The sequence below is a fragment of the Macrobrachium rosenbergii genome, chromosome 2 (assembly GCF_040412425.1).
Source record: "Macrobrachium rosenbergii isolate ZJJX-2024 chromosome 2, ASM4041242v1, whole genome shotgun sequence".
In the NCBI taxonomy this organism is placed as follows: domain Eukaryota; kingdom Metazoa; phylum Arthropoda; class Malacostraca; order Decapoda; family Palaemonidae; genus Macrobrachium; species Macrobrachium rosenbergii.
The window spans coordinates 61,186,771-61,210,738 of NC_089742.1; the positions used below are offsets into that span (position 1 = coordinate 61,186,771).

Here is a 23,968-nt window from a genome sequence, read left to right on the forward strand (position 1 = left end):
CTTTGAAATTTAAGACACACGTGGCCCAACTTAAGCCATTAAATCATACCTTCTGCATTTACATATATATATATATTATATATATATACATATATATATATATATACTGTATATATATACACAATACATTTTATATAAATATAATTCAAAAACAGATGCTTATGTCCCATCAATTATTACCTAATAAATTACTTTTAAATTCCATGTAAATAGGCCTACAATTGAGTTCTTGAGCCCCTAGGTCGCAAGACTGCTAGTTGCGAAAAGCAATTTAGCTGACGAATTGGGAAACGTCTATCGAAACATGGAGGGTTTGTTCCTTAGAGTTTTCTTGTTTTCCTCTCCCTCTAATTTTTTTTTCTTTTAGTTATCAATTTTACTTTCGTTATGGTTACGATTCTTTGCGAATTACTTAACAAATGAAGGTTTATAAGCTTCGATAATGGGATGGAACAAGACTCTTAAAGTTGTATAATAGCTGAAGGTCTTAAGAAGACGTCGCTCAACTGTAATGCAAACCTACCACTGATTACTAAAATAATGAGAACGACGTGACGAGAATTTTAGAAAGGCTAACATTATCTACGAAGCTTAAATGAGTTCTGATGAAAAAATTTTCGTTGCCACTAAAACAAACAAAACCAAACAGATAAGCCAAGCGTATCGCGATGACAGATTTTATAGTCAAGTACGTATATTACGCTAGTATGCGATTTTTTCCACGTATCCTACAAAGGTGGTTACAAGAGATTCATAATTTACTGCCAATATCCATTTGTCTCGCGCCAGCCTTCTCATCATCTGAGTCATTCATTCTCTTTTATGGTTAAGTCCTTCGCCTTATGACTGTCATTTTCTTGTGAGCCTGAATAATACAAATGATCTTGACCGCTTGCTGTGAGAAATTTACTTTAGAACTTCCATTTCAATGGAAGAACTACTATTTTACGGTTTTAGTGGCATTATGATTGGATAGCTTTTTTCTTTAATAATTCAGAATTCAGTTTTAAGTTGACAGATGCGTGTATACACACACATACATATATATACACAGAGAGAGAGAGAGAGAGAGAGCTGAGAGAGAGTCTATGTACATACATATACACACATTATTTATATATATATATATATATATATATATATATACATATATATATATATATATATATATATATATATATGTGTGTGTGTGTGTGTGTGTATATCCTATATATGCAGTATATAATATATATACATGTGTATATATACAGTATATAATATATATATATATATATATATATATATATATATATATATATTATATATATATATATTGTATATATATTGTATATATATATATATATATATTGTATACATATATATATATATATATATTATATATATATATATATATATATATATATATATATATATATATATATATATATATATATATATATATATAAATAACGTGTACGTGTGTGTGCAAGTAAATCTGTGAAGTAAGAGGAAGAGAGGAGTGAAATAAAAAATATATGAGAAAGGAATTTAAAAGCAAACATTAATATACATATATATATATATATATATATATATATATATATATATATATATATATATATATATATACTGTATATATATATACTGTATATATACTGTATGTATATATATATATATATATATATATATATATATATATATATATATATATATATACATGCATTATATATAATCACTAAGATACCATTTCAACAGAAAATAATATCCATTGTTTTTTAACACAAAACAATATATTGCGTCCCATCTCGGCAGATTTATGATGACTTGACAATGCAGCACTTCCATTACCCGAAATAAATGTGAACAGAATTTCCAGTCGTCTAAGATATTTTAAATATTGAATGACTAATAAAATGATAGAATGTTATTGCTGCTATTAGCTTCAGTCTTCTACTTTCAAGATTGTCAAAGTTATTCAGAGTAATAAATATGAGACGTTGGTTAGTTAATATAACAGATATATAACCTTTCGATATTCTTGTGATTAAAGTGATTGGTAATTTTGCTACCATGAACTAATTGCAATATAGATGATTGTTTTCATTAAACAATTTTCTCCCATGTGTAGAGTATATATATATATAAATATATTTATATATATAGTATATATATATATATATATATATATATATATATATATATATATATATATACACATACAATATATATGTGTGTTTGTGCTTGTAATATTTATCCTGACTTTGTATTCCCTAATTGTTCAACGGCGTTCATGAACCGAAGACTGAGAATGAGTTCGCTTTTAATAAATTTTTCTCAACCTGCAAATATTCGTTTCTGATGTCGGACTCCTAAATCTACCACAATTTAGAAGATTAATTTGTCAGTATCCAAATAAAGGGGAACAAATTTTAAAAATGCTAAAACAGATCCGTTGTGTTTATCGTTTCTTTTTCATTTTTCTTTGTTTACAAAATAGCTTTGGTTGACTCGCTCTCCATCTTAAAGCCAATGGGCCCTCAAATGGGGATTATGGTGAATATTTGCCTTATGAGCCAAAGACTCTGGATTGAATTCATTCATGTATGATCGGTAACTTTCTTAACATTTACGTCATCGTTGAAGACATCTTCATCAACAGGCTAATACTGCTATTGAACAGAAAGAGTACTAGTAATATTAATAGTAGTAAAACCAGTACCAATGATATATACGTAGCTATTTAACAGAAGGAGTACTAGTAATATTAATAGTAGTAAAACCAGTACCAATGATATATATGTATATATGTATGTAAACACATACAAATGCATACATCATTATTGTTGCTATCATTATGACTGTTTCTACTGTTTATTTCTTATACTAATGATAATTCAATTCAATACCTATCACTACTCAAAGTAAATGCCAAACAAAATGAATGCGGACTTCTGTAACAGCTTTAAATGCCATAGTGAAGTGTCGTATTTAAAAGAGCGACCTTACAATTACCAATCTGAAATCTGCATAAGAAGCGCAATCAACATACGTATATAACTAAGGTTTCTTACCCAATAAACTTTCTCATATCCCCCCCCTCGTGTCAACCAATCAGAAATCACGTTTGCTTCCGTCACAGCTAATCCGCGCGTGTGGAGAGAGACCAGAATATTTCTACAGGTACAAACAAGTGTTCCTTTTACTACTGCGGGAGACGTCGAGGAATAAACACTTGAAAGACACAGGTAACAAGAAACACTTGATACAACCAAGTATAATATCTCGTCTTCATATGTTTACTTGAATGGAATTTTAGATTAACTTAGATTTTAATGAAACAAGGAATATGTCAGAGTACATCAGTACTTGGTCATTTATGTGAAAGATTTTTCATTACTTTCACTGTGTTAACAGTTCGGCGGTTTTGCATGTGTTTCTATGCATATGTAGGCTATATGTATGTCTATATATATATATATATATATATATATATATATATATATATAGATAGATAGATAGATATAATAGATAGATAGATAGATAGATAGATAGATATACATGCATATATGTAATATAATATAATATATATATATATATGTGTGTGTAAATATATATATTACATATATATGTGTGTGTATATATATATATATATATATATATATATATATATATATATATATATATATATATATATATAATCATATATACATATATAATGTATATACAGTATATATATATATATATATATATATATATATATATATATATATATATATATATATAATATGCATGTATATATACATATGAAATCTTTTTTTACGTTCCCCTTCACTATCAAATTCTTTGAGTACGAAATCAGATATTTCCCAAAAACAAATCACAAAACGCGTAACTAAGTCGAAAAACGTGAGATATACGCTCATTTCATGTTTAAACTTGGCTGAAAATAATCTCGTGAAATGCTGGTAACACATTCAGGAAGTCCATTTCATTCCATACTGAAGAGACCCAGACGCACGGCTTCCAAGATAAACAGTACGTTTGCTACGTTTAAACCTCGTCAGTGATTACAAATGAGACCTTCTATTAACACTGAAACTTTTCAACAATGAAACTTTTCACTGTTTCTTGTATCTGTTGCAATTAGGTTTAATATATATATTATAATATATATATATATATATATATATATTATATATTATATATAATATATATATTATATATATATATATATATATATATATATATATATATAATATATATATAATATATATATATATATATATATATATATATATATATATATATTAATGTGTGTATATAACTGAATCATGAAAATATGGAACGTGATGAATGTATAAATAAAGACAAATCACGAAGGAAGAGAAACAATGGAGTGCTGCAGGTTTCGACTTATAGTCCTTTTACTTAGCAGTCTGTTAAGTAAAAGGACTATAAGTCGAAAGGACTATAATAACACTCTATATATACTGTGTATATATATATATATATATATATATATATATATATATATATATATATATATATATATATATATATATATATATATACACAGTATATGGGTTTATATAATATATATACATACATACATACACATATATACATATATGATAAAATATCTGTAATATATATATATATATATATATATATATATATATATATATATATATATATATATATATATATACATACTGTATATATATATATATATATATATATATATATATATATATACGCGTTAAGATTTTTAAATGATTTATGAGTGTCTGCTTCTCTTAAAATGGGAACAAAATTAAAGTGATCAGATTTTGTAGCAAAAATTCTATTGTTTATTACTCTGTCTTCACGAGCTAAATGCTGAGTTTGAATGATACACCATAAAAAAAAATTTACAATAATTATATTATCCCATTTACTCTTTGCTACTTAAGAATTACGAAAATTCAACGACGAAAATCAGACATATCCAAACACAAATAATTTTCCTTTAATGACGAAAATCAGACGTATGCAAACACAAATAATTTTCCAGTTCAGTATGAACAAGTTCATGATATCCTCACAATACATCACGTGACCATAAATAGTACAGAAACAATTTACAAAAACACTATGTGGCCAACAACTCTCAATCAATCACTAGTGCCAATACCTAAAACCAATTATAACAGACTATCAAATGAAAAATGGATGAAGTACACTAATATGAAATAATTAAAAGTCTTACCAAGAGGTTGCTTTTTTAAGTTGGCAAATCCAGAGGCACTTGTTACACTAACAAATCCAAGAGTCACACTTAATCCCGTTTTACGTTCTTCCTAAGTAAACCCAATATAAAGAAAACATGGACGAGACATTTAAACCAAAGCTATGGGTAGGAGACTGCCCTCTGTTAGTCAGATGTAAAATTACAAAAGTTTATTTGTAAACATATTACCTGTATACACAATTCTACAATGGGGCATTCCAGAATACGACGAATCAAAACGCAAGCTAACATACGACCACGTAACCATTGCCTGTTTGAATTTTTACTCTTTTCAGTGATCCCATTAGGGCATAAATAACAGTTCTCTTTGTTGTTTCATATAAAGGCTGAGTCCTAGAAAGTCAACCTAAAGTCATTATTTTGCCCAGGTCAGGCTGAAAGAAAAGGAATCAAATAAAAGGAACGCTGCCCAACATTGGTATGTAAATGTATAATTTTGAATGTCATTCCCCATATTAAGTGTATGGAGATTAGTGACCCATGAATTGCTCGGTTCCATTTGTTTGGAATTCTCTCCTTGACTCCGTTCTCCATGCTGCTATAATTTTTCATTTTTCAAGTATGGATCTGCTGTTTCCTGGTGGTTCAGGAGTCACTCTTTTTCCTTTCACAATTTATATTTTCTTCTCTCATCTGGATAAGGTAGCCGCTTTGCGTTGCACATCCCACCGGTCTCGTGAAAGATCATTTTGTATGCAATAACTAATACGTGAGCTAGTAACTTTCAATTTTACATGAATTCTAATGTATATAATTGTCAGTGGTTACCGTCCCACCCCCATCTAATTATTTACATTTCTCACATCAATGTAGCTGTTTCTACTAATACTTGCTGTTGTCTGTATGTGTATTTTCTCTCTCTCTCTCCAAAACCAGTAAAATCCTAACAAAATATACATAGTTGAACCACATATATGACAAAAGTACACCTAAACTTCACTCAGTGAGTTAAATATTTCTGCCTAAATGTCTGTGCATGCATATATATATATATATATATATATATATATATATATATATATATATATATATATATATATATATATATATATATATATATATATATATATATATACATATATATTATATATATGTATATAATATATAGTATAACAATCATATATGATAAATAAATCGTTAACACGTGAGTTATCACACATACCAAAGGACCTACATCCAGTCTTTCATTTTTTTCACCTGTAATTACACAAACACACTATATATATATATATATATATATATATATATATATATATATATATATATATATATATATATATATATATATATATATATATATATATTGATTTATATACCTAAAAAGAATGGACCGCTAGATATTGATTTCATACCGATAAACACCAAGGATATTTTCTGAATTCTAGATGAAAGTGCCTTTTACGTGCGCAATTTGGTTAATGCTAGTTAGGTTCTTAATCAACTTCCTTTCTAAGTTAGAAATTTCGGGTTTATGAGCGGTTTCAACATCGATTCTATATAATAATGTGTTATGTAACTGATGCTAATTTTGGGGTGGATGTATTATCTGAAGTGTCAAAATTACTTACCTACCTAAAGCGCTGTAGCCATATGCGTTTTGTAATATTCGACTCATCCATATCTTCTGTAACATGATCTAGCTTCATAGGTTTGATTTTTCTTGCTTTCCTGTTCACTCCAACTCAACTTTTTTTCCGTTCTGATAATTTATTTCACTTATTGTTTCAACTACCCGCTGCTTATTTACAGCTTTTTTTCTCCGTGGTTTTGCAACCATCTATCGTATTCAAGACTCTTAATCCCCCCCCTCCCCCACCGCCACCCTCCCAACGAAGCAAAAAAAAAAAAAACGGTTGACAGTGGTTTAAGTTTACTCACCCATTGATTTCGTTGGTCCTTTCGATTCTGATGTATAACACCAGTCAAGAAGCAGATCTTCAATACCAAGTGCATTAAGATTTTACCAGGAGTCTGTCTTTCTATCATCTCCCAAATCTATCCAATATTCTCACTGAATTCAATTTCAAAATTTCATAATCTGGAAAAGAGGAACATTGCATATCAGTCATTTACCCAATGCTCATTAATGCCGTTGGCTTTAGGTCCTTATAATAATTATAACATGGTAAATTTGTCAAGTTATATAAAAAACAATCATTCATTTCAGCCATATATAAAGCATATTTATACAGTCATGAAATAGAGGCTAGTTTAATAACTTTGTTACACAAGTGGAATGATTCCCCAAGCAATCAATAAAGTAAACAATTAGAATGAACTTCTCAAGACTACCATATTATGACCTGCTTGGTACGTCTTAAAAATATCGTGATTGTTTGGTGTTGCGTAGAGGACACTAATGTGAATGTTTGTTGCCTTCTCAAATTCGTTGTTGTTACATTGTCCTTGCATTCAGTCGCTAATTTCTTATGTTTGTATATTAAGAAAAGCATGTAAAATAATGTGTTTCTAAAAGGAAACTTTAAACTATGACTCTTGTCATTTTTTTTTTTTTTTTTGCTCAATCTACTATTAGACAACCATGGACCATCAAAGGCCTCAACTCAGGCCAGCAGAGACGCTGCTGTTTATCATGACAATAGCCGCAATTGCGCTGGCGACCGGCACATCTTCAGCAGCGAACCTCATGGGAAACAGAGATATGAACGTGAGCGAACAAAACAACAAAGCTGGTCGGCTGCTAGGGAGGATGGTCGCACAAGTGACGTCGAAGTATCTGAACAGCTGCCACTTGCTGACATTGGCTTCGGGGTACTCTCTTCTTCTTCCTTTCGTAAAGTACGGGATTTATTGTTTTGTTGATGTAAAGAAAAAACGCTCTCAGTTCTTAGATTTCTGTAATATTTCAAGTCATAAAGGAAAATTATTTTACCCAATAAGGGGAATAAGTTAGATTTTATAATTCATTATGCACACCAGGGAACTATTCGATAAGTACCATCCCAGTGTCGTGGTCGAAGCTAATTCCTTCTTGGGTATGGAGCGAAGGCCTCGTCTAGATTTCTTGAGAGGGCTGTGGCCTGACTCGAAGGACACCTGTAGAGGAATTGTCCTAGATGTCACGATGGTTGACGCCTATTCGGTGCTTGAGTAAGTCTTTCTCTCTCTCTCTCTCAAAAGATGCCAATTGTTGGCGGGACTGAGAACGTTGAAAGTATCAGACAACACTGAAAACAGCATAAGCTTCAGCAATGTTAAAAGTACTTACACGCTTTAATAATGTATTAATTATTACTGTAATTTTCGTAAAGTTTCAAACATTCCTCCCTCTCTCACTGAAATGAATTCCATAGTTCTCTCCATAGACTAAGTAGTAAACTGCAAAATGCAAGAAAAACTCCTGAACGTTTGAATGCGTGAATGATGAATAATGAGCAACTTTAAATGCAGTATTCTTAAAACTGTTGATTGATTTACACGGCAAACTGGTGACAAAAAACCACGATCAGTGATACGGCCTTAAAAACAGTTATAACACTGAAAATTCTTTTTCTCCCAGCATCCTAGAATCGATCGACCTGTGGCTTCAACCCAACACGGTGGTCGTGTTTGTAGGGAGGCAGGGAGAAGAGGAGGAAGCCCTTTTGCATTCGACGCTTCGCAATACGCACCATACTCTCTATTTGGCCGTCGACGAAGGCACCCTTCGGTATTTGAAGTCCCCTCGATGTTATTCACCTGTCTGTAAACCGGTACTCGGTGAGGTTATTACGGAAAACTATGTTTTTAAGTATTGAATTTCTTAGTAGTCGAGGTTATTACGGAAAACTTCTCTTGTACGTCTTTTACGTATTGTTGGTTTTCGTAGTAGCGTCTGCGCTTACTGCATTTATGATAGTATTTGATGACAACATACGTAACACGAATTTCAGCTTCAATTTTCTACAATGCAAAGTCAATTTCACAAGACACTTCTTAAATATGCACAAACACAAAATAAAATAAGTCTTAGATATAACAGAAAATACCTTAGATATAACAGAATCCACTTGTAAGAAATAAGAAATTACTAAATATTTCATGAGTTTAGAAGATAATGATAATATAGTCACCAAAAAAATGTTACTCATATGAAGGTATCCTTTCTCGCTCCAACCAAAACAAATATTATACATGTCATTAATACGTTCTTCCTTTATTCAGGCTGGCCAAAATCAGCCAAAACTTACTGGCGATGTTTTTACTGCAACATGGGAAACCAAGGAATCAAGACGTACGGACACTGGAATCTTGAAGAGGGATTGCCGCAAAAAGTCCAGCTTTTTCAAGGTAACCTTTCTTCCAAGATCTTCCGAAAAGTTCTGTTCTTGAGAGGAAGAGACACTGTAGATCTTCCAATTTCTACCCGTTCATTTCATTTGATTCAGCAGTTTGTGTTACCTTTTTACTCTTTTTATACTTGATATTCATGCTAAGAAACGTACGGTGTGTTAAAATAAAATACTTTTCCTACCCTCCTTCTCTCCCCCTTAGGGGGTTAGTGCTATCAGTGCACCTCACGCAGTGAAATGTAGGCATCATTTGAAACGTACTTTGCAGTGTCCCTTTTCTTCCATTTGATTTCCAGCCTCTCCTAACAACTGTTTCCTAGTGCAATTGCGAGGTTTTCCTCCTGTTACTCCTTTAAAACCTTCTTTACCCTCAATTCCTCTTTCAGCCCTGAACGACCTCATAGGTCCCAGAGCTTGGCCTTTGGCCTAAATTTTATATTTCAATTCCAATTCCAACGTTTCTTTTTTTTCTCTCTCTCTCTCTCTCTCTCTCTCTCTCTCTCTCTCTCTCTCTCTCTCTCTCTATTTATCCTATTGTACTTATTCTCTATGACTAACATAGAAATAGTTTCTTTGTAATATAATATACTGATTCTAATTCTCCAAGCCATAAGAAAAAATATGTTCAATTCCGTGCTCTGAAGGACAACTGTAATTATCTCGACATGACAAAGAGTAGTTTCATTTATCCAAATCGTCCTTATCCGTATACGCGAGGGCGTAATACCGAGTACAGTCAGTGTCAGTTGACCCTGGTATTGAAGTTTTGTCTTCAATGCACATTCAATTCCATCTTAATCGGATGTACCAATGCGCTCATTTACATGAGAAAATTCACAAAAAAATAAATACAAAAATAACTTTAATAGCAAATATGTCCTTTTGAGTCATTACAGATAAACCAGAGCTGCTATGATATGAAAATTAATTATGAGTGAGAGATACTACACAAACAACCAGAAAAGAAGGCGACCGCGGGAATCTTAAGTTAACGTTTGTATTCTGAGCTTCAGCTGCAACTGAACTGCTGTCGATTTTATTCCAGTGTGGCAGTCTGCACTGTCATCTCATCTAATCTAATGTTATATATATATATATATATATATATATATATATATATATATATATATATATATATATATATATATATATATACCCTATATATATATATATATATATATAAATATATTATAATATATATATATATGCATATATATACAGTATATAATACGTATATATATATATATATATATATATATATATATATATATATATATATATATATATATATATATATAGGCAGTATAGGCTATATTATGCAAATACCCTTTAAAATTCATGAAACTAATTAAAATATGACAAAAGACTTGCCTGTACAACATTTTTTAATAGCGACAGTTATAAGCATTTTTTTTAACTAACCTACTTATATAAGAAACAGTACTACAGACCCGAGTCACTACATGGGCGTTGTCCCATTACTTAAAGTATACACCCGCTCATACTACCGATGTTTACAATACGTATTTCAGTTACGTCTCTTTCTTCGTAATTTTTTTTTTATGTCATTATGTCATAAGTGAAACTACAAAACATGGGAAAAAATGACACGAATGACTCGGTCAAAACTCACAAAGTTCCTATGTAACCCGAATATTGCATACTTGTTCTTGTTTTTCTTCCATATTGATCTCAATAATAACCTTCGTTACAATCATAGGAATAAAGTGGGATAGGCCTAAGGTGCACTGGGCAGAAAGGGTAGTGCAACAGTAGCTCTTTAAAATTAAGGCGGGAAAACATTAAACATCTCGCTATTAACAAAGCCGGGTTATATTTTATGGAAACCATGTGTAAAAAAGTTATATAATATTTTCTTTAAAAAAAAAAAATGTTATCCATTTATTTACCCTATGTGAGAACAGAAAGGCTACAACAGGTTAATCTAATTAAGCTAAGCATTCACAATGCACAGTCTCATGATTTTAGTTTCCCCCAGTGATACTACAAAATGAGCACCTCATTTCTTACGGTTTTTTAAATTAGTTTCTGCCTCTTGTCAAATCAGCAGTTTATAAAAGAAAAACAAAGTTCAACCACCGGCGGGCTCTGGCTTTGAGTATCGTTCTATTATCTTGTTGACACTGACTGATATTACAGTGGGCAAGGCTGGTGTGAGGTAAAATCACTATAGGCCTACGTTCAAGAATGCATTCCCCCCTTCTCTCGTACTAAATACAGCAAAAGATTATCGTGATTGAAAATATATTTGTTAATCCAATTACATGAAATTCAATAATCTATTTTTTGGAGGTTCATTTAGGGATATCCATGTTTTTCTTCGGTGCCGATTTCACAAGAAGCTGGGTAACGATAATAAAGGGTAATAAGTAATAAGGGAAAGCTAAGCCTAACTGAAAATATTATAACTCGCAGACTAACTTTATCCTATAAAGGGCTAGGTTAGTTATTTAATGTAACAATGTCCATAAGAAAATAAGTTGAATTTCCTCAATTAACCAATAGTTAACCAACTATTATTCTCTCGTGTTATTCCCCAGCATTTGTTCTCTCATTCTTTTGTCAGAGGGAGTGTAAATCGCACAGTACTGACATGACCAGGCAAGTTCTAAAGCATATGTACCCCAACAACGTGGCAAAAATCTTATGCTCGGAGATCGTAATTGCTCTTAGCCTGTGCTACATTCACGCTCAAGTGAAGTAGGCTATGTGTCATTTGCCAGTAGATGTCAAAACGTTTCTATTAATCAGTGTTTGATAAACTTGGTTAACCCTTTCAACTATATTATATTTTTGCAGTATTGGGCCTCCATTTTTCCTTATATAGCATAAAACATTCCTCAATCGCGCGAAACACACATTTCTAGGCTATGCCTATATTTTGACAGACAAATAACATAAACACACTAACACGTTCCCCGTAGGGTAGTAGCGTCCGCAGAGCATCTAACATGGTGCACTACCGGCATTTGGCCAACCAAAAGCACCCTCTTATAGACTTACTTTACCTCCATTCCAGCTTCCTTTCTTCAATACTGCTGTGCAACTTCTCTATTACTCCTTGATGCAACGGTGGGATTTTCCGACAGTTCCCCCTTCAGATGCCCCTAGGCCACTTCATCTCCTTCAAATTCTTGATCTCTTTACCTTGCTGTCCAACCATTCCAACTTCCTCTTTTCACTATCCTCACCGCTGAATGACCGGAAGTGCTCCAGTGTTTTGCTTGACAGCCTGCATTTCATAAAATTAAAAATCATAGGCTAACTCACGTTATCACAAATGTTTGGCAAAGAGACCATCTATGGTAAACTTTCACCTTTGAATGAAATACAGTTATTCGGTACTTTGCCGGTATTTTTTCTCAATGTCTATTAACGCAGAACATTCCTGGATTACATGACGCTCATATATCTACGTATTTAGTCTTGTAATGACAGAATAATACCGTAAATATATCACACACTGATCAGCACAAGTTAAAAGATACACAACGCGGGCTTTCCGAACCAAAACATTAGCTAAGCCATTGATTGGTGGAATCAGGCAACGAATGATAGGAAGTAATCTGGTGACGTTTCAAGGCCACCAAAATTGTTTAGCGGATACGTGAAAGCGGAAATTTTTAATTGGACTCCTTTTCTTCCCATTTGACTCCAACACATAGAATCAACTCCCAACCTCTGTTGACCGTTAAACTTATTACCTTCTACTTAGAATTTGTGTTGATGAACACATAATTGAATTTTACAACTCTCTTGGTACCTGTTTCCCATCCAGTAAATTGGGTGACTTCCTAAAGGCCGCCACAAACGTTCAGGTATACCTGTCGAGGTTTGCCTGTACAATCGAACTGTGCAGGCACACCTGAACGTTAATGTGAACAACCTGCACAGTTTTTTCGACCTTAGCAAATAGTTCATCTCGATTGATATATCTGCGTCGAAACGACCTGTGCAGGCGAGCCTGAACGTTACAGTGGGAGGCCACCTTTTTAGCTAAGTTCTCTTACCGTCTAGGTGACAGGAGAACCCGCTCTCATCAGCAACATAAAGTGGCTTAATTAAATTTAAAAGAGTTTATAGCCGAAATGTTGATTTCTCGTATTTATTTATTTGTCAATAATTGATGTGGATGTAAAATTAATATATATTTATAATTTTTCCACAGAAAAATAGTGTATTATGAAGGCTGAAAGTGCCAGCATCATTCTTGACAAGAAGAATATGTTTGTCTTCGGCAAGTAAAATTCAAAGACTCATAACAGAATGGTAAAATTGCATGCTTTAAAATTAGTCGAAAAACTAAATGTGAGTGATTCAGCTGCTAACAAAGACAGTGTTATTGCATGCATGTTTATTCAAGGCAAATAAACCACATATATCAGTTTTTAAGTTAGAATAAATATTCAAAACAGCGAAGTAATGTAAAACATGAATAGGCCTATCTGAGTCTGTTTATGATTATGCATCACCTGTATTTAGTTTTAAAATGAAAACTAAATCATATTCACCACAGCAGTGGAACAAAATAAAGCAACAGTAGATTATGTGTGTTTATTCATTGTAACATCATATGTTAATAATGAATAACAGCCACTCCACTGAACGTCTTTTTTTTTAGTTTATTATTTTTGTTGCTATTTGCAATCCACTTATTGACCGAGAACGTTGTCTGTTGACACCATGGCTGATATGGAGAACTGAGCAAAAAACTGTCGTTAGTGGTAGGATATGCCTGCACAGTTCTGCCTGTACAGGCAGACCTGCGCAGGTATACCTGAACGTAACTTGCGGCCTTTAATACTGTAGTAAACTTTCTGCAGTTTTGCTTATGTACTGTTATTTCCACACAGAAACCACGTGTACGCACGCACACGTAATATATTATATATATATATATATATATATATATATATATATATATATATATATATATATATATATATATATATATATATACATATATATATACACATACCTATTTATGTATGTATATATATACACATATATATTTATGTATATATATATATATATATATATATATATATATATATATATGTACATATATGTATATTGTGTGTACATATATATATAGTGTGTATAGGTAGGTGGTCAGCGTGATCAAATAGTTTCGCTTAAACATCCTTCCTCATTCTTAGACCAGACGAGAAACTTCATGGGCCACACTTTTACCATCGTGGGTCTCAGCTTCGTCCCCATAATGGATTATATACCTGACAGCAATCGGCCTGGAACGACCATCACGCTCACCGATTGCCTCGACAAACGAATTCTCGTGGCAATTTCTTCCGCACTCAATTTCAAGTAAGATTTTTATATATAATAATAATGATGATCCTGGTAGGCAATTTTCACCAGAAGCATAAAGGTTTTCCTTCTATAGACTTTTTTGGTATATTTAATATGTTATATATATATATATATATATATATATATATATATATATATATGTGTGTGTGTGTGTGTGTGTGTGTGTTTGTGTATATATATATAAATATATATATATATATACATATATGTATATATATATATATATATATAAATGCTTTCTTCATAAATGCTGTGTGTTTTCACCTTCACTTACAATTCTTTCTTGTCTTCAATGGCTTGATCCTATCCCATCTGGGTTTAGCTGACGAGTATTTGAGGTGTTCGAATTAAAAATCTCAAGAAATTTACTTGCCTAATTATTCACACGCGTGCATGCTCATTTACATGAAAATGCTAATTTATTAAATTCCATCTTCCTGTAATTTAAGGAAAACTTCTAAATTTCCTTCTTTGGAAAAGTGATTTCGCCTACGAAGATCTTATTGTTTGAAGAAAAATTCACTGTGGCCTTTTCAACCTCTTTAGCATAAATGATTTTCAGCATAAATTAATTTATCATATGTTGTTATGCTAAAACTATTATTATTATTATTATTATTATTATTATTATTATTATTATTATTATTAGGTACATCACTCGTGAGTCTTCGGACGGCGAGTGGGGTCTCGACCAAGATGGCAACTGGACAGGGATCGTGGGAGACCTGCAGCACAACAGGGCCGACTTCTCCCTTCTTCTTGGCCTCGTTTACTCGAGAGCCCAGGTCATGGATTTCTCGAGCATCTACATCAACGACCGGTGGGTGATCATTTCCCTCAAGCTCCAGCCTCTGACGCAGTACCTGTCTTTGGTGAAGCCTTTCACAGGTAAAGTGTTGGAGAAAATGAAGCCAGCGATAACTTTCTTAGTTATTGCAAGGTTTACGTGTGCGAATGTTTACTAGGCGAGCATTCAGACGGCTTTGTCGTCTAGTAGCCTTAGTCATTCATTCATTCTTTATAGAGACTGATTCCGTGGAAATTGAAATGTTTTGTCATGTCTACATCTTAAGGCAAAAAGACAAGTTAAGTATATCTTAGTTTAACCAGACCACTGAGCTGATTAACAGCCTCCTAGGGCTGGCCCGAAGGATGATTATTTTATTGGCTAAGAACCAACGGATTACCTAGCAACGGCACCTGCAGCTTATTGTGGAATCCGAACCACATTATGACGAGAAAATGAATTTCTATCACCAGAAATAATTCCTCTAATTCTTCATTGGTCGGTCGGAGAGTCGAACGCTGGGCCAACAGCGTGCTAGCCGAGGGCTCTACCCACCCCTCCAATGAAGAACTAGGCAAAAAGACATAAAGGTAGAAAAGAATAAAAGATAAATAGCGCATTGTACAGTCCATATTTAAAAGGTTAAATCTTGAAGGAGATTAGAAAACAGAAGAAGAACGGACGGAAGGGGAATTCCAAAGTCTGGAACAGAAGGAATGGTAGTGTTGGAATTATAGGAATAGTAATGATGGACTTTGAGGAAAAATAAGAAAAACGGTAATAGTCTGGGAGTATGATAATGGTCATTGTTATAAAATAATAATAATAATGATAATAGTAATTATTATAATAATATATTTCTTTATAATCGTAGTTCTGGTGATTATGGTCTGAAGTCAGTAGCAGAAATCTTACTGAATGAAAACTGTGAAAGTGAACTTGAAAATTATGATTTAGTAAGTGCATCGTAAATATTTAATAAACAAATGGAAGATACCTTTTAGTTTCATTTCAACCGCTTCTTTATTGAAGGCTTTTTTCAGACATATGTTGAAATTTCATCATTTTCTTTCTTCTACTAGTTCGGCCATAAACCAACTATGCATTTGAACTTACTAAGAATTCATACGCAATATTTCATAAGATCGATTTTGAACATTACTTGTCTCTCTCTCTCTCTCTCTCTCTCTCTCTCTCTCTCTCTCTCTCCATTTGTGCATGCATATACAACGATTTTATTCATAAAGGACTGTTTCTTATCTAAATAATTTTCATGTCAGTTACGCAATATCACTCTTTATTGAGCGTCCCCAAGTAGCCTCATTCTCTCCTGTCTGCTGGAGATTGGTTGGTTTAGATTAGTTGTTCTCAAACTGAGGGGATAATTACCCCCGTGGGGGTAATGAAGCCGTTTCTTGGGGGTAACGAGGAACTTTCTAAACGTAATAGTTCTTTGGAGTAAAATTCAGTAAATCTACAAATAATAATAATAAATAAATGAACAAATAGTTAATTAATTAATTAATAATACAGAAGTAAAGAGATTAATTTTATCATAATTATGCAAGTTATCCCCCCAGCATTTGTTTTCTTCAGTCCCGAAAGAAAATAAGAATGCCGTGAAGATTCTTCGTGATATAAGCAAGTGAAACATCAGGAGATAATTTTGTTGGTTTCTGAGCACTCCCCACTGTCTCCAGAAATTAGATGTTAGATTCTAAAATCTAAATTCTGTATTTCTTAAGACTTGAGTAAAAGTAAAATTAATTTCTTACTTATAAAATGCATTAGAAATTAAGCGTTCCAATATTTTTCTTTCCTTTATATTATAACCTCACATAACCGAGGAGGAATGGGGTAGGGGTAATGGTGATCCGTCACACCACTGCCGGGGGTAACGATACCAATAAATTTGAGAACCACTGGTTTAGATCAAGCATACCTTATACCAGAATGGGCGTATGCACAAAGGTAAGTGTTGTTGGTAGGATGCTTAAATGAATAAGACGCCAGGAGTGTTCTTTTGATCTCAGCCTAATCATTTCACTTATGAAGGATACTTCAAAGTCAAGTTTTTTTCAGTAATACCCCGTAACATCACGAAATTAACTTCCGTTTCTCGTACCGCCCAGGAGAGCTGTGGATCGCCGTTTTCGTTAGCGTCGTGATCATGGGATTCACACTGTGGTTGTTCACACTCGTCTGGACTTGGATTTCTGGCGATCACGGGCTCAGCGTCTCCACTGCTTTACTCTACACCAGCGAAGTCCTACTCGCCAGTCCTGATCTGATTCTCCCGGTCAATTTCACCACCAGGGTAATGGAATGGCTTTTGATTCAGCAACATTTGTGTTACTGACCTGAAGTTTTGTTGTTAGAAGAGGGTAGGAAAGGGGAAGATCTCAAAGATGAAAGAGCGGAGGAGGTTAATGTTAAATTAAGACTGCTTTTGATAGGTGTATTTAAAATGATTTACCGGAGAATTGATGAAGTGAATGTTTATTCTCTTTGAATAATCAAATTCACTGAGAGGAAGTTATTAATGTACTGTAAACATATTTTCAGTTACTAAATGCGCCATTTTCAGCCTAACTTTTTATCATTTAAGGTACAGATGAAATTTCCGAGCTTAGGTGTTTCTTTTTATTCTGACTGCTTTCGCTCGTTTCCTTAAATTTAATAACATCACTCCCCATTCTTCATTGGGCTTAGTAGTTTCGGTTATACATTCAGAATTTGCTGTACTTAATGCTTATCACACGATTTCATTCCATCATTCTGACATCGCCGACGTCACCTATATTTTCCTTCATACCATTTAGTGATTCAATTTTTTTAATTATCATCCGTTGCCAACTCGATGTTCCACTTTTAACTTTACTTCTTTTATTTTCGCCTCATTTGAGAGCAGATTCATAATAATAATAATAATAATAATAATAATAATAATAATAATAATAATAACATCCTTTGAATTCAAAAGAATATCCTTATTCTTAAGCTCATAGTACGGGATTTTTCTCCATATGTCACCACGGACATCTTCTGTCACCGTCTTCCAGATGATGGCCTTGTGTCTAGGGATATTCTCCGTGATCGTGACTTCGGCCTACAAATCGTCCTTGGTCGCACACCTGACGGTGCGAGTCTATCCTCCGCCGATCAACAGCTTCCAGGACTTGGTCGACTCCCGCGGGGTTACGTGGGGCAGCGAACCGCTCTACGGGACTGAGGTTCTGTTCTTCAATTCCAGTCTGGATCCTGTCACCAGGGAATTCTATTCCAAATTAGAGGTGGGCTTGGCTTACAGGAGTCTCTCCCTTTCTCTCCTTATCTCTCTCTCTCTCTCTGAGAGAGAGCATATATATATATATATATATATATGTATATGTATATGTATATATATATATATATATATATATATATATATATATATGTATATATATATTGTATATATATATATATATATATATATATTATATATATATATGCATATATATAAATCTATATGGTTTCCTATGTACGAGGTTGGAGTGGTTCCATGCTTGAGTTACAAAGGAATATTATACGCTTTGTAGGCGTCTCTACGTTACAAACTGGCAACCGAAATTCAGAGTAAGAGGTTAAATAAGCAGTGTAAGAGGTTTTCCTTATTATCCCAATTTTGTTCTTAACCGCAATATTTTCTTGTTATCTATAAGATACGTTATCAAAAGACTTAAACGTCTTATCGCAAGCTAAACCGATACCAGAATCGTACTAAGAACGCATTATGTCCTCATTGCGTGTAATATTTCCTAACGAATGATGTAAACTTGGATAACCGCTTTTGCGACCGATCAGTACCAGATTTGAAGAATGGAGTCAATTATTTTTTCTTTACTAGTTTGAAGAATCAGTTCTGTTCTCTCCTCCTTGATGTTATAACTTGAAGTGTTAATTCTACGTTTTCTTCCTTCCCGATTTGCAAAATAGATCATACTCTATGTTGCTTTACAATTTGAAGTGATGAATTCTATCTTGTTTAGTAAAGAGAAAATTCAATAGAAATTATCTCTTCGTTACTAGCACGACTAAAGAAGAATTGAAGAATTAATTCTAAACCTCTCTTAGCTTGAAAATTCAACTGGTTTTTTCCTTGCTATTCTTAATAACTAATTCAGACTTCCTTACTAGTTCGACACCCTTGATTACCACATGGCCAAGGTCATGAAAGGTCACCATGCGTTCTTCAGCTCCAAGACTTCTATGAGACATGTCATCGCTTCCCAGTACACAAGCAGCCTTGGCTACACGCCTCTCCATTTCAGCCAGACGCAGTATCCCACCAGCGCTGGCAGCGTTTGGGGTACCAGGTGAGATGCTATGCTTGTAAAGTGGTTATCTATCTTATATTTTATCAGATGCTCGAGTATTTGTAGGGCCGGTTTTAAGCCTATTTGACCAATTTGATCAAATTGGGGACCGCGCCAGAGCTACCTTTGAAGCCTTTTCTGTATTCTAAGAGGAATAAACACCTACAGAAAACATGAACTGAAGAATGAGGAAGTATTATTCCTCACATTATTATGCACACTATATTAACAGAAATTTTCACTTGTACAATCATTTTTATATGAGACATAAAAACATCGTCTTAATTTCTATAATCTCCTAACTGGGCCCCGCAATTCCTAGCACCGGCCCCGAGTATTTGTCTATTTCAATGCCGGCCTATAAATCTTACGTCCCACTCATCTGTTTATTTATGTATTTCCTCACAATTCACTGCACAAGACGTCTCGTATCATATGGTAATCATTCTCATAAATTTCCTTTCGCTCGCCACTTAATAGGTGATTTATATTATATTCGTACAATAATTGCTATTTTATCATTCCGTTATCGAAAACATGTGAGTTCAGTTGAACTGAATATAGAATTAAGTCCAAATGTCAAGCACTTGGGCCTTTGAAATCATTCAGCGCTGAACCGGAAATTGACAGTAAAAGGCTTGAAAGGAGTAACAGTTGGAAAACCTCGCAGTTGCACTATGAATCAATTGTTAGGAGAGGCTGGAAAGTAAGATGGAGGAAAGGGAATATGAAAGGAGGTACAGTAAAAGGAACGAAAGGGGCTGCAGCTATGGGCCGAAGGCACTGGGCAAAGAACCTTAAGTAATGCCTACAGTGCAGCACATGAGGTGCACTGACGGCACTAGCCCCATACGGGACCAATACACATGAGGTTGGGTCCCTCTACTTCCGTATCCTTACTGCTTCTACAATTTCCTCAGTTATCCCATCATAAGTTCATTTGCTCACCAATGGAGAGGCTTGGCAATTTAATATTACGGTTATAAAAATCCCTTATGACCTCTTTCTAAGAGAATGTCTTTTATATCATATTATTGTTGCTCTTACATTTCTTCCAACATATACTACAGAACAGGTGCTCGAGCTTAGAAAATCCTTACTGTTCTTACAACTCCGTATCACCTGCCACAGGAAGAATTAATTCTCCGATATTCCTACGATTTTCTCACAACCTAATCAAGAACGATCTGTCCTGTTGTATTCTGTCCTTGCTGCTTTTAAAATGCCTCATTACCCGCCACAGAAGAGGTTCCCTATCATTTTCTGTTCGTATAACTTATAATTTTTTTTTACTCACTACAGATATTCTAAGAAATTCTTACAATTACAGCATTACTCAGCGCAGAAGGGGTGTTATCACTGTCTCACTACTGTTACAATTCCCACTAATTACCAGAGAAGAGGTGTTTTATTGTCCCATAACCTTATCATTCTTACAATCACTCGTTCTTCCACAACAGGAGAGGCGCCATATTCACAGAAGCCCTGACGAGGATGAGGACCCGACTTACCGAGATGGGCCTTTTTGACTATTGGATGAATGACGTCATCAGCACCAAAGCCAGGCAGATAAGGAGAGATATCAAGCAAAAGGAAGGGCGTTTGAGGTTTGATGCTGCTGGCTTTAGTGGAGAGGTGTGTGTCTTTATAATAATAATATAATAATAATAATAATAATAATAATAATAATAATAATAATAATAATAATAATGCTGGATAAAAAGACCCTTAAAAGATGGATTATATTGTACTGAATATAGAATTTAGGCCAAAGACCAAGACCTATGAGGTCATTCAGTGCTGAAATGGAAATTGACAGTAAAATGTTTGAAGGTGTAACAGGAGGAAAACCTCTGACAGTAAATGTTTGCACTAGAGGAAACCCGCAGTTGCACTATGAATCAATTGTTAGGAGAGGGTTGAAAAATAAGATGGAGAAAGAGAATATGAAAGGAGGTACAGTAAAGAAATGAAAGGGGTTGCAGCTAGGGGCCGAAGGCACGGTGCAAAGAACCTTGAGTAATACCTACAGCGCACCGCAGGAGGATTATAGGAGGACCCTTTTATCTTGTATATATATGAAAGTAATTGTTTCTCATACGTTAGTAATAATAATGACGGTGAAGCAATTTTATATCGTTACAATTACTAGGAAGATAATAACAAGATTATTATCTTCCTAGTAATTATAACGATAAAAAATTGCTTCATCTTCATTATTATTACTAAGGTATGAGAAATAACTACTTATATATATATATACAGGATAAAAGGATCCTCCTATAATCCTCCCGCGGTGCACTATAGGCATTACAAGATTAGCTATTATTATTATTAAAATAAAACGATTTCAAGAATCATAGCAATAAACCTCGATAAAAAGGGTGATCAGTCTCACTAAGTTCTGTTCAATCAAAAAAGCTTCATTTCGTGTATTATCCTTACAGGAGTCGCAAGCCGAGGAAGTACTAAGTCTGAACCATTTGCAAGGATGCTTCTACATCTTGCTCATCGGGTATATCGTCGCCATTTTTACACTGACGTTAGAAAACTGCATTGGATATCTCAACAGAAACTGAGGAATATTCTGCGTTATATCGCCGTTATCCACTATGAACGGATCAGACATACACATACACATACACATTCTCTTAGCCATGCAAGCTGCAAACGCTCCCATGTGTATGAATAACCAAAACCTCAGATCCGTCTCTTTCATAAGATTCAAGATTTAACGGCATCAGCTCGACTCATCCTGCATTTTACTTTAGAACGAAGCGTAAAATCGGCGCTAGTTTGAAAACCTAACACTTACCATACATCGAGATCATTCTCCAAGGATATCGACCCGTTTAACGCGCAGAAGACCACAATCGCGAAATCTTTGTGTTTTCCTTGTAGAAAGAAGTGATAAAATTCAATAAACGTAGCATCAAAGGCACCTGAATACATATGACTTAAGCAACGGTTTTTCACTTACCAATAAGCGAATACTTTATGTCTTCGGTTGTCTAAGATCCTTGAATGTGTTTGGTATTTAATTTCTTTATACTTCAGTATCTTGGTGAGTGTTGTTTTATCTCTTCTGTTTAGCAGCTATGGCTCTAATTTTTCTTCTAGTAACCCAGAAATATACAAAATCAGTAAGGCAGTTCGCACGAACAACGCTTGAATAAGAAAAATCAATATAAGCGGAACAAGAAAACCTTCACTGCAACACATATAAAGATATGAAGCTTAGGAACCCCCTTTTTGTTTCTCATAACGTGTAAGACCGTTACTGACGCCCTTCCTGTTTCGTTTCACCGCGATTTTTTTGAAGACTTCTTCATCTATCCCCGTGTTAAGTATACCTTAGTTTTACCAGACCACTGAGCTGATTAACAGCTCTCCTAGGGCTGGCCCGAAGGATTAGACTTATTTTACGTGGCTAAGAACCAATTGGTTACTTAGCAACGGGACCTACAGCTTTATTGTGGAATCCGAACCACATTATAGCGAGAAATGAATTTCTATCACCAGAAATAAATTCCTCTAACTCTTCATCAGCCGGCCGGGGAATCGAACTCCGGCCCATCGAGTCCCAGTCCACAGCTCTACCGACCTACCCAACGAAGAGCTTTCTATCCCCGTGTGAATTTCGAAAGACATTCAGCACAAAGGCTATCCGAACCTGTTGGGAAATAAAGGTGATAGCAGGTCTTTGTGGTTATTACAATTCATAGTAATAAGGCACGTGATCAACAGAATTTGTTGTATATATATATATATATATATATATATATATATATATATATATATATATATATATATATATATATATATATATTATCTATAATGGTATCTCTCGTTATGCAAAAAGAAACAAAAAGCAAATGGTCCTTGGGTCCGTGTAACCACCAGGATCAACTTA

At 33.8% G+C, this 23,968-nt stretch overlaps 2 protein-coding genes across 3 annotated transcripts in view; one reads left to right on the forward strand and one right to left on the reverse strand.

Moving 5' to 3' along the window:
- Window positions 1–13,338, reverse strand: part of LOC136847642 (uncharacterized) — a 298,736-nt gene extending 285,398 nt beyond the window's left edge. Inside the window, exons 1-2 of one of the 2 annotated variants that reach the window (XM_067119374.1) lie at window positions 12,591–13,094; window positions 7,148–7,307 (exon numbers count right to left, since the gene is read on the reverse strand). The gene's annotated coding sequence lies outside the window, so the exon portion shown is untranslated. Of the gene's footprint in view, window positions 1–7,147; window positions 7,308–12,590 lie in introns of both variants that reach the window. The other variant, XM_067119383.1, reaches the window with a different exon arrangement.
- LOC136847639 (glutamate receptor-like) lies at window positions 9,334–23,006 on the forward strand. Its single transcript, XM_067119359.1, has 8 exons — window positions 9,334–9,559; window positions 14,742–14,907; window positions 15,563–15,801; window positions 17,833–18,017; window positions 18,763–18,993; window positions 19,877–20,055; window positions 21,516–21,690; window positions 22,503–23,006. The coding sequence occupies exons 1-8, from the start codon at window positions 9,361–9,363 to the stop codon at window positions 22,632–22,634; spliced, it is 1,506 nt and encodes a 501-aa protein (XP_066975460.1). The 5' UTR covers window positions 9,334–9,360; the 3' UTR covers window positions 22,635–23,006.
- The last annotated feature ends 962 nt before the right edge of the window (window positions 23,007–23,968 follow it).

Bases quoted from the DNA above. Each gene is read 5' to 3' on its own strand.
- LOC136847639 (XM_067119359.1), top strand. From the start codon at position 9,361: ATGAAGGTATCCTTTCTCGCTCCAACCAAAACAAATATTATACATGTC. The intron at 15,802-17,832 runs GTAAAGTGTTGG...CGTACCGCCCAG, and splicing joins TTTGGTGAAGCCTTTCACAG to GAGAGCTGTGGATCGCCGTT. The intron at 18,994-19,876 runs GTGGGCTTGGCT...CTTCCTTACTAG, and splicing joins AATTCTATTCCAAATTAGAG to TTCGACACCCTTGATTACCA.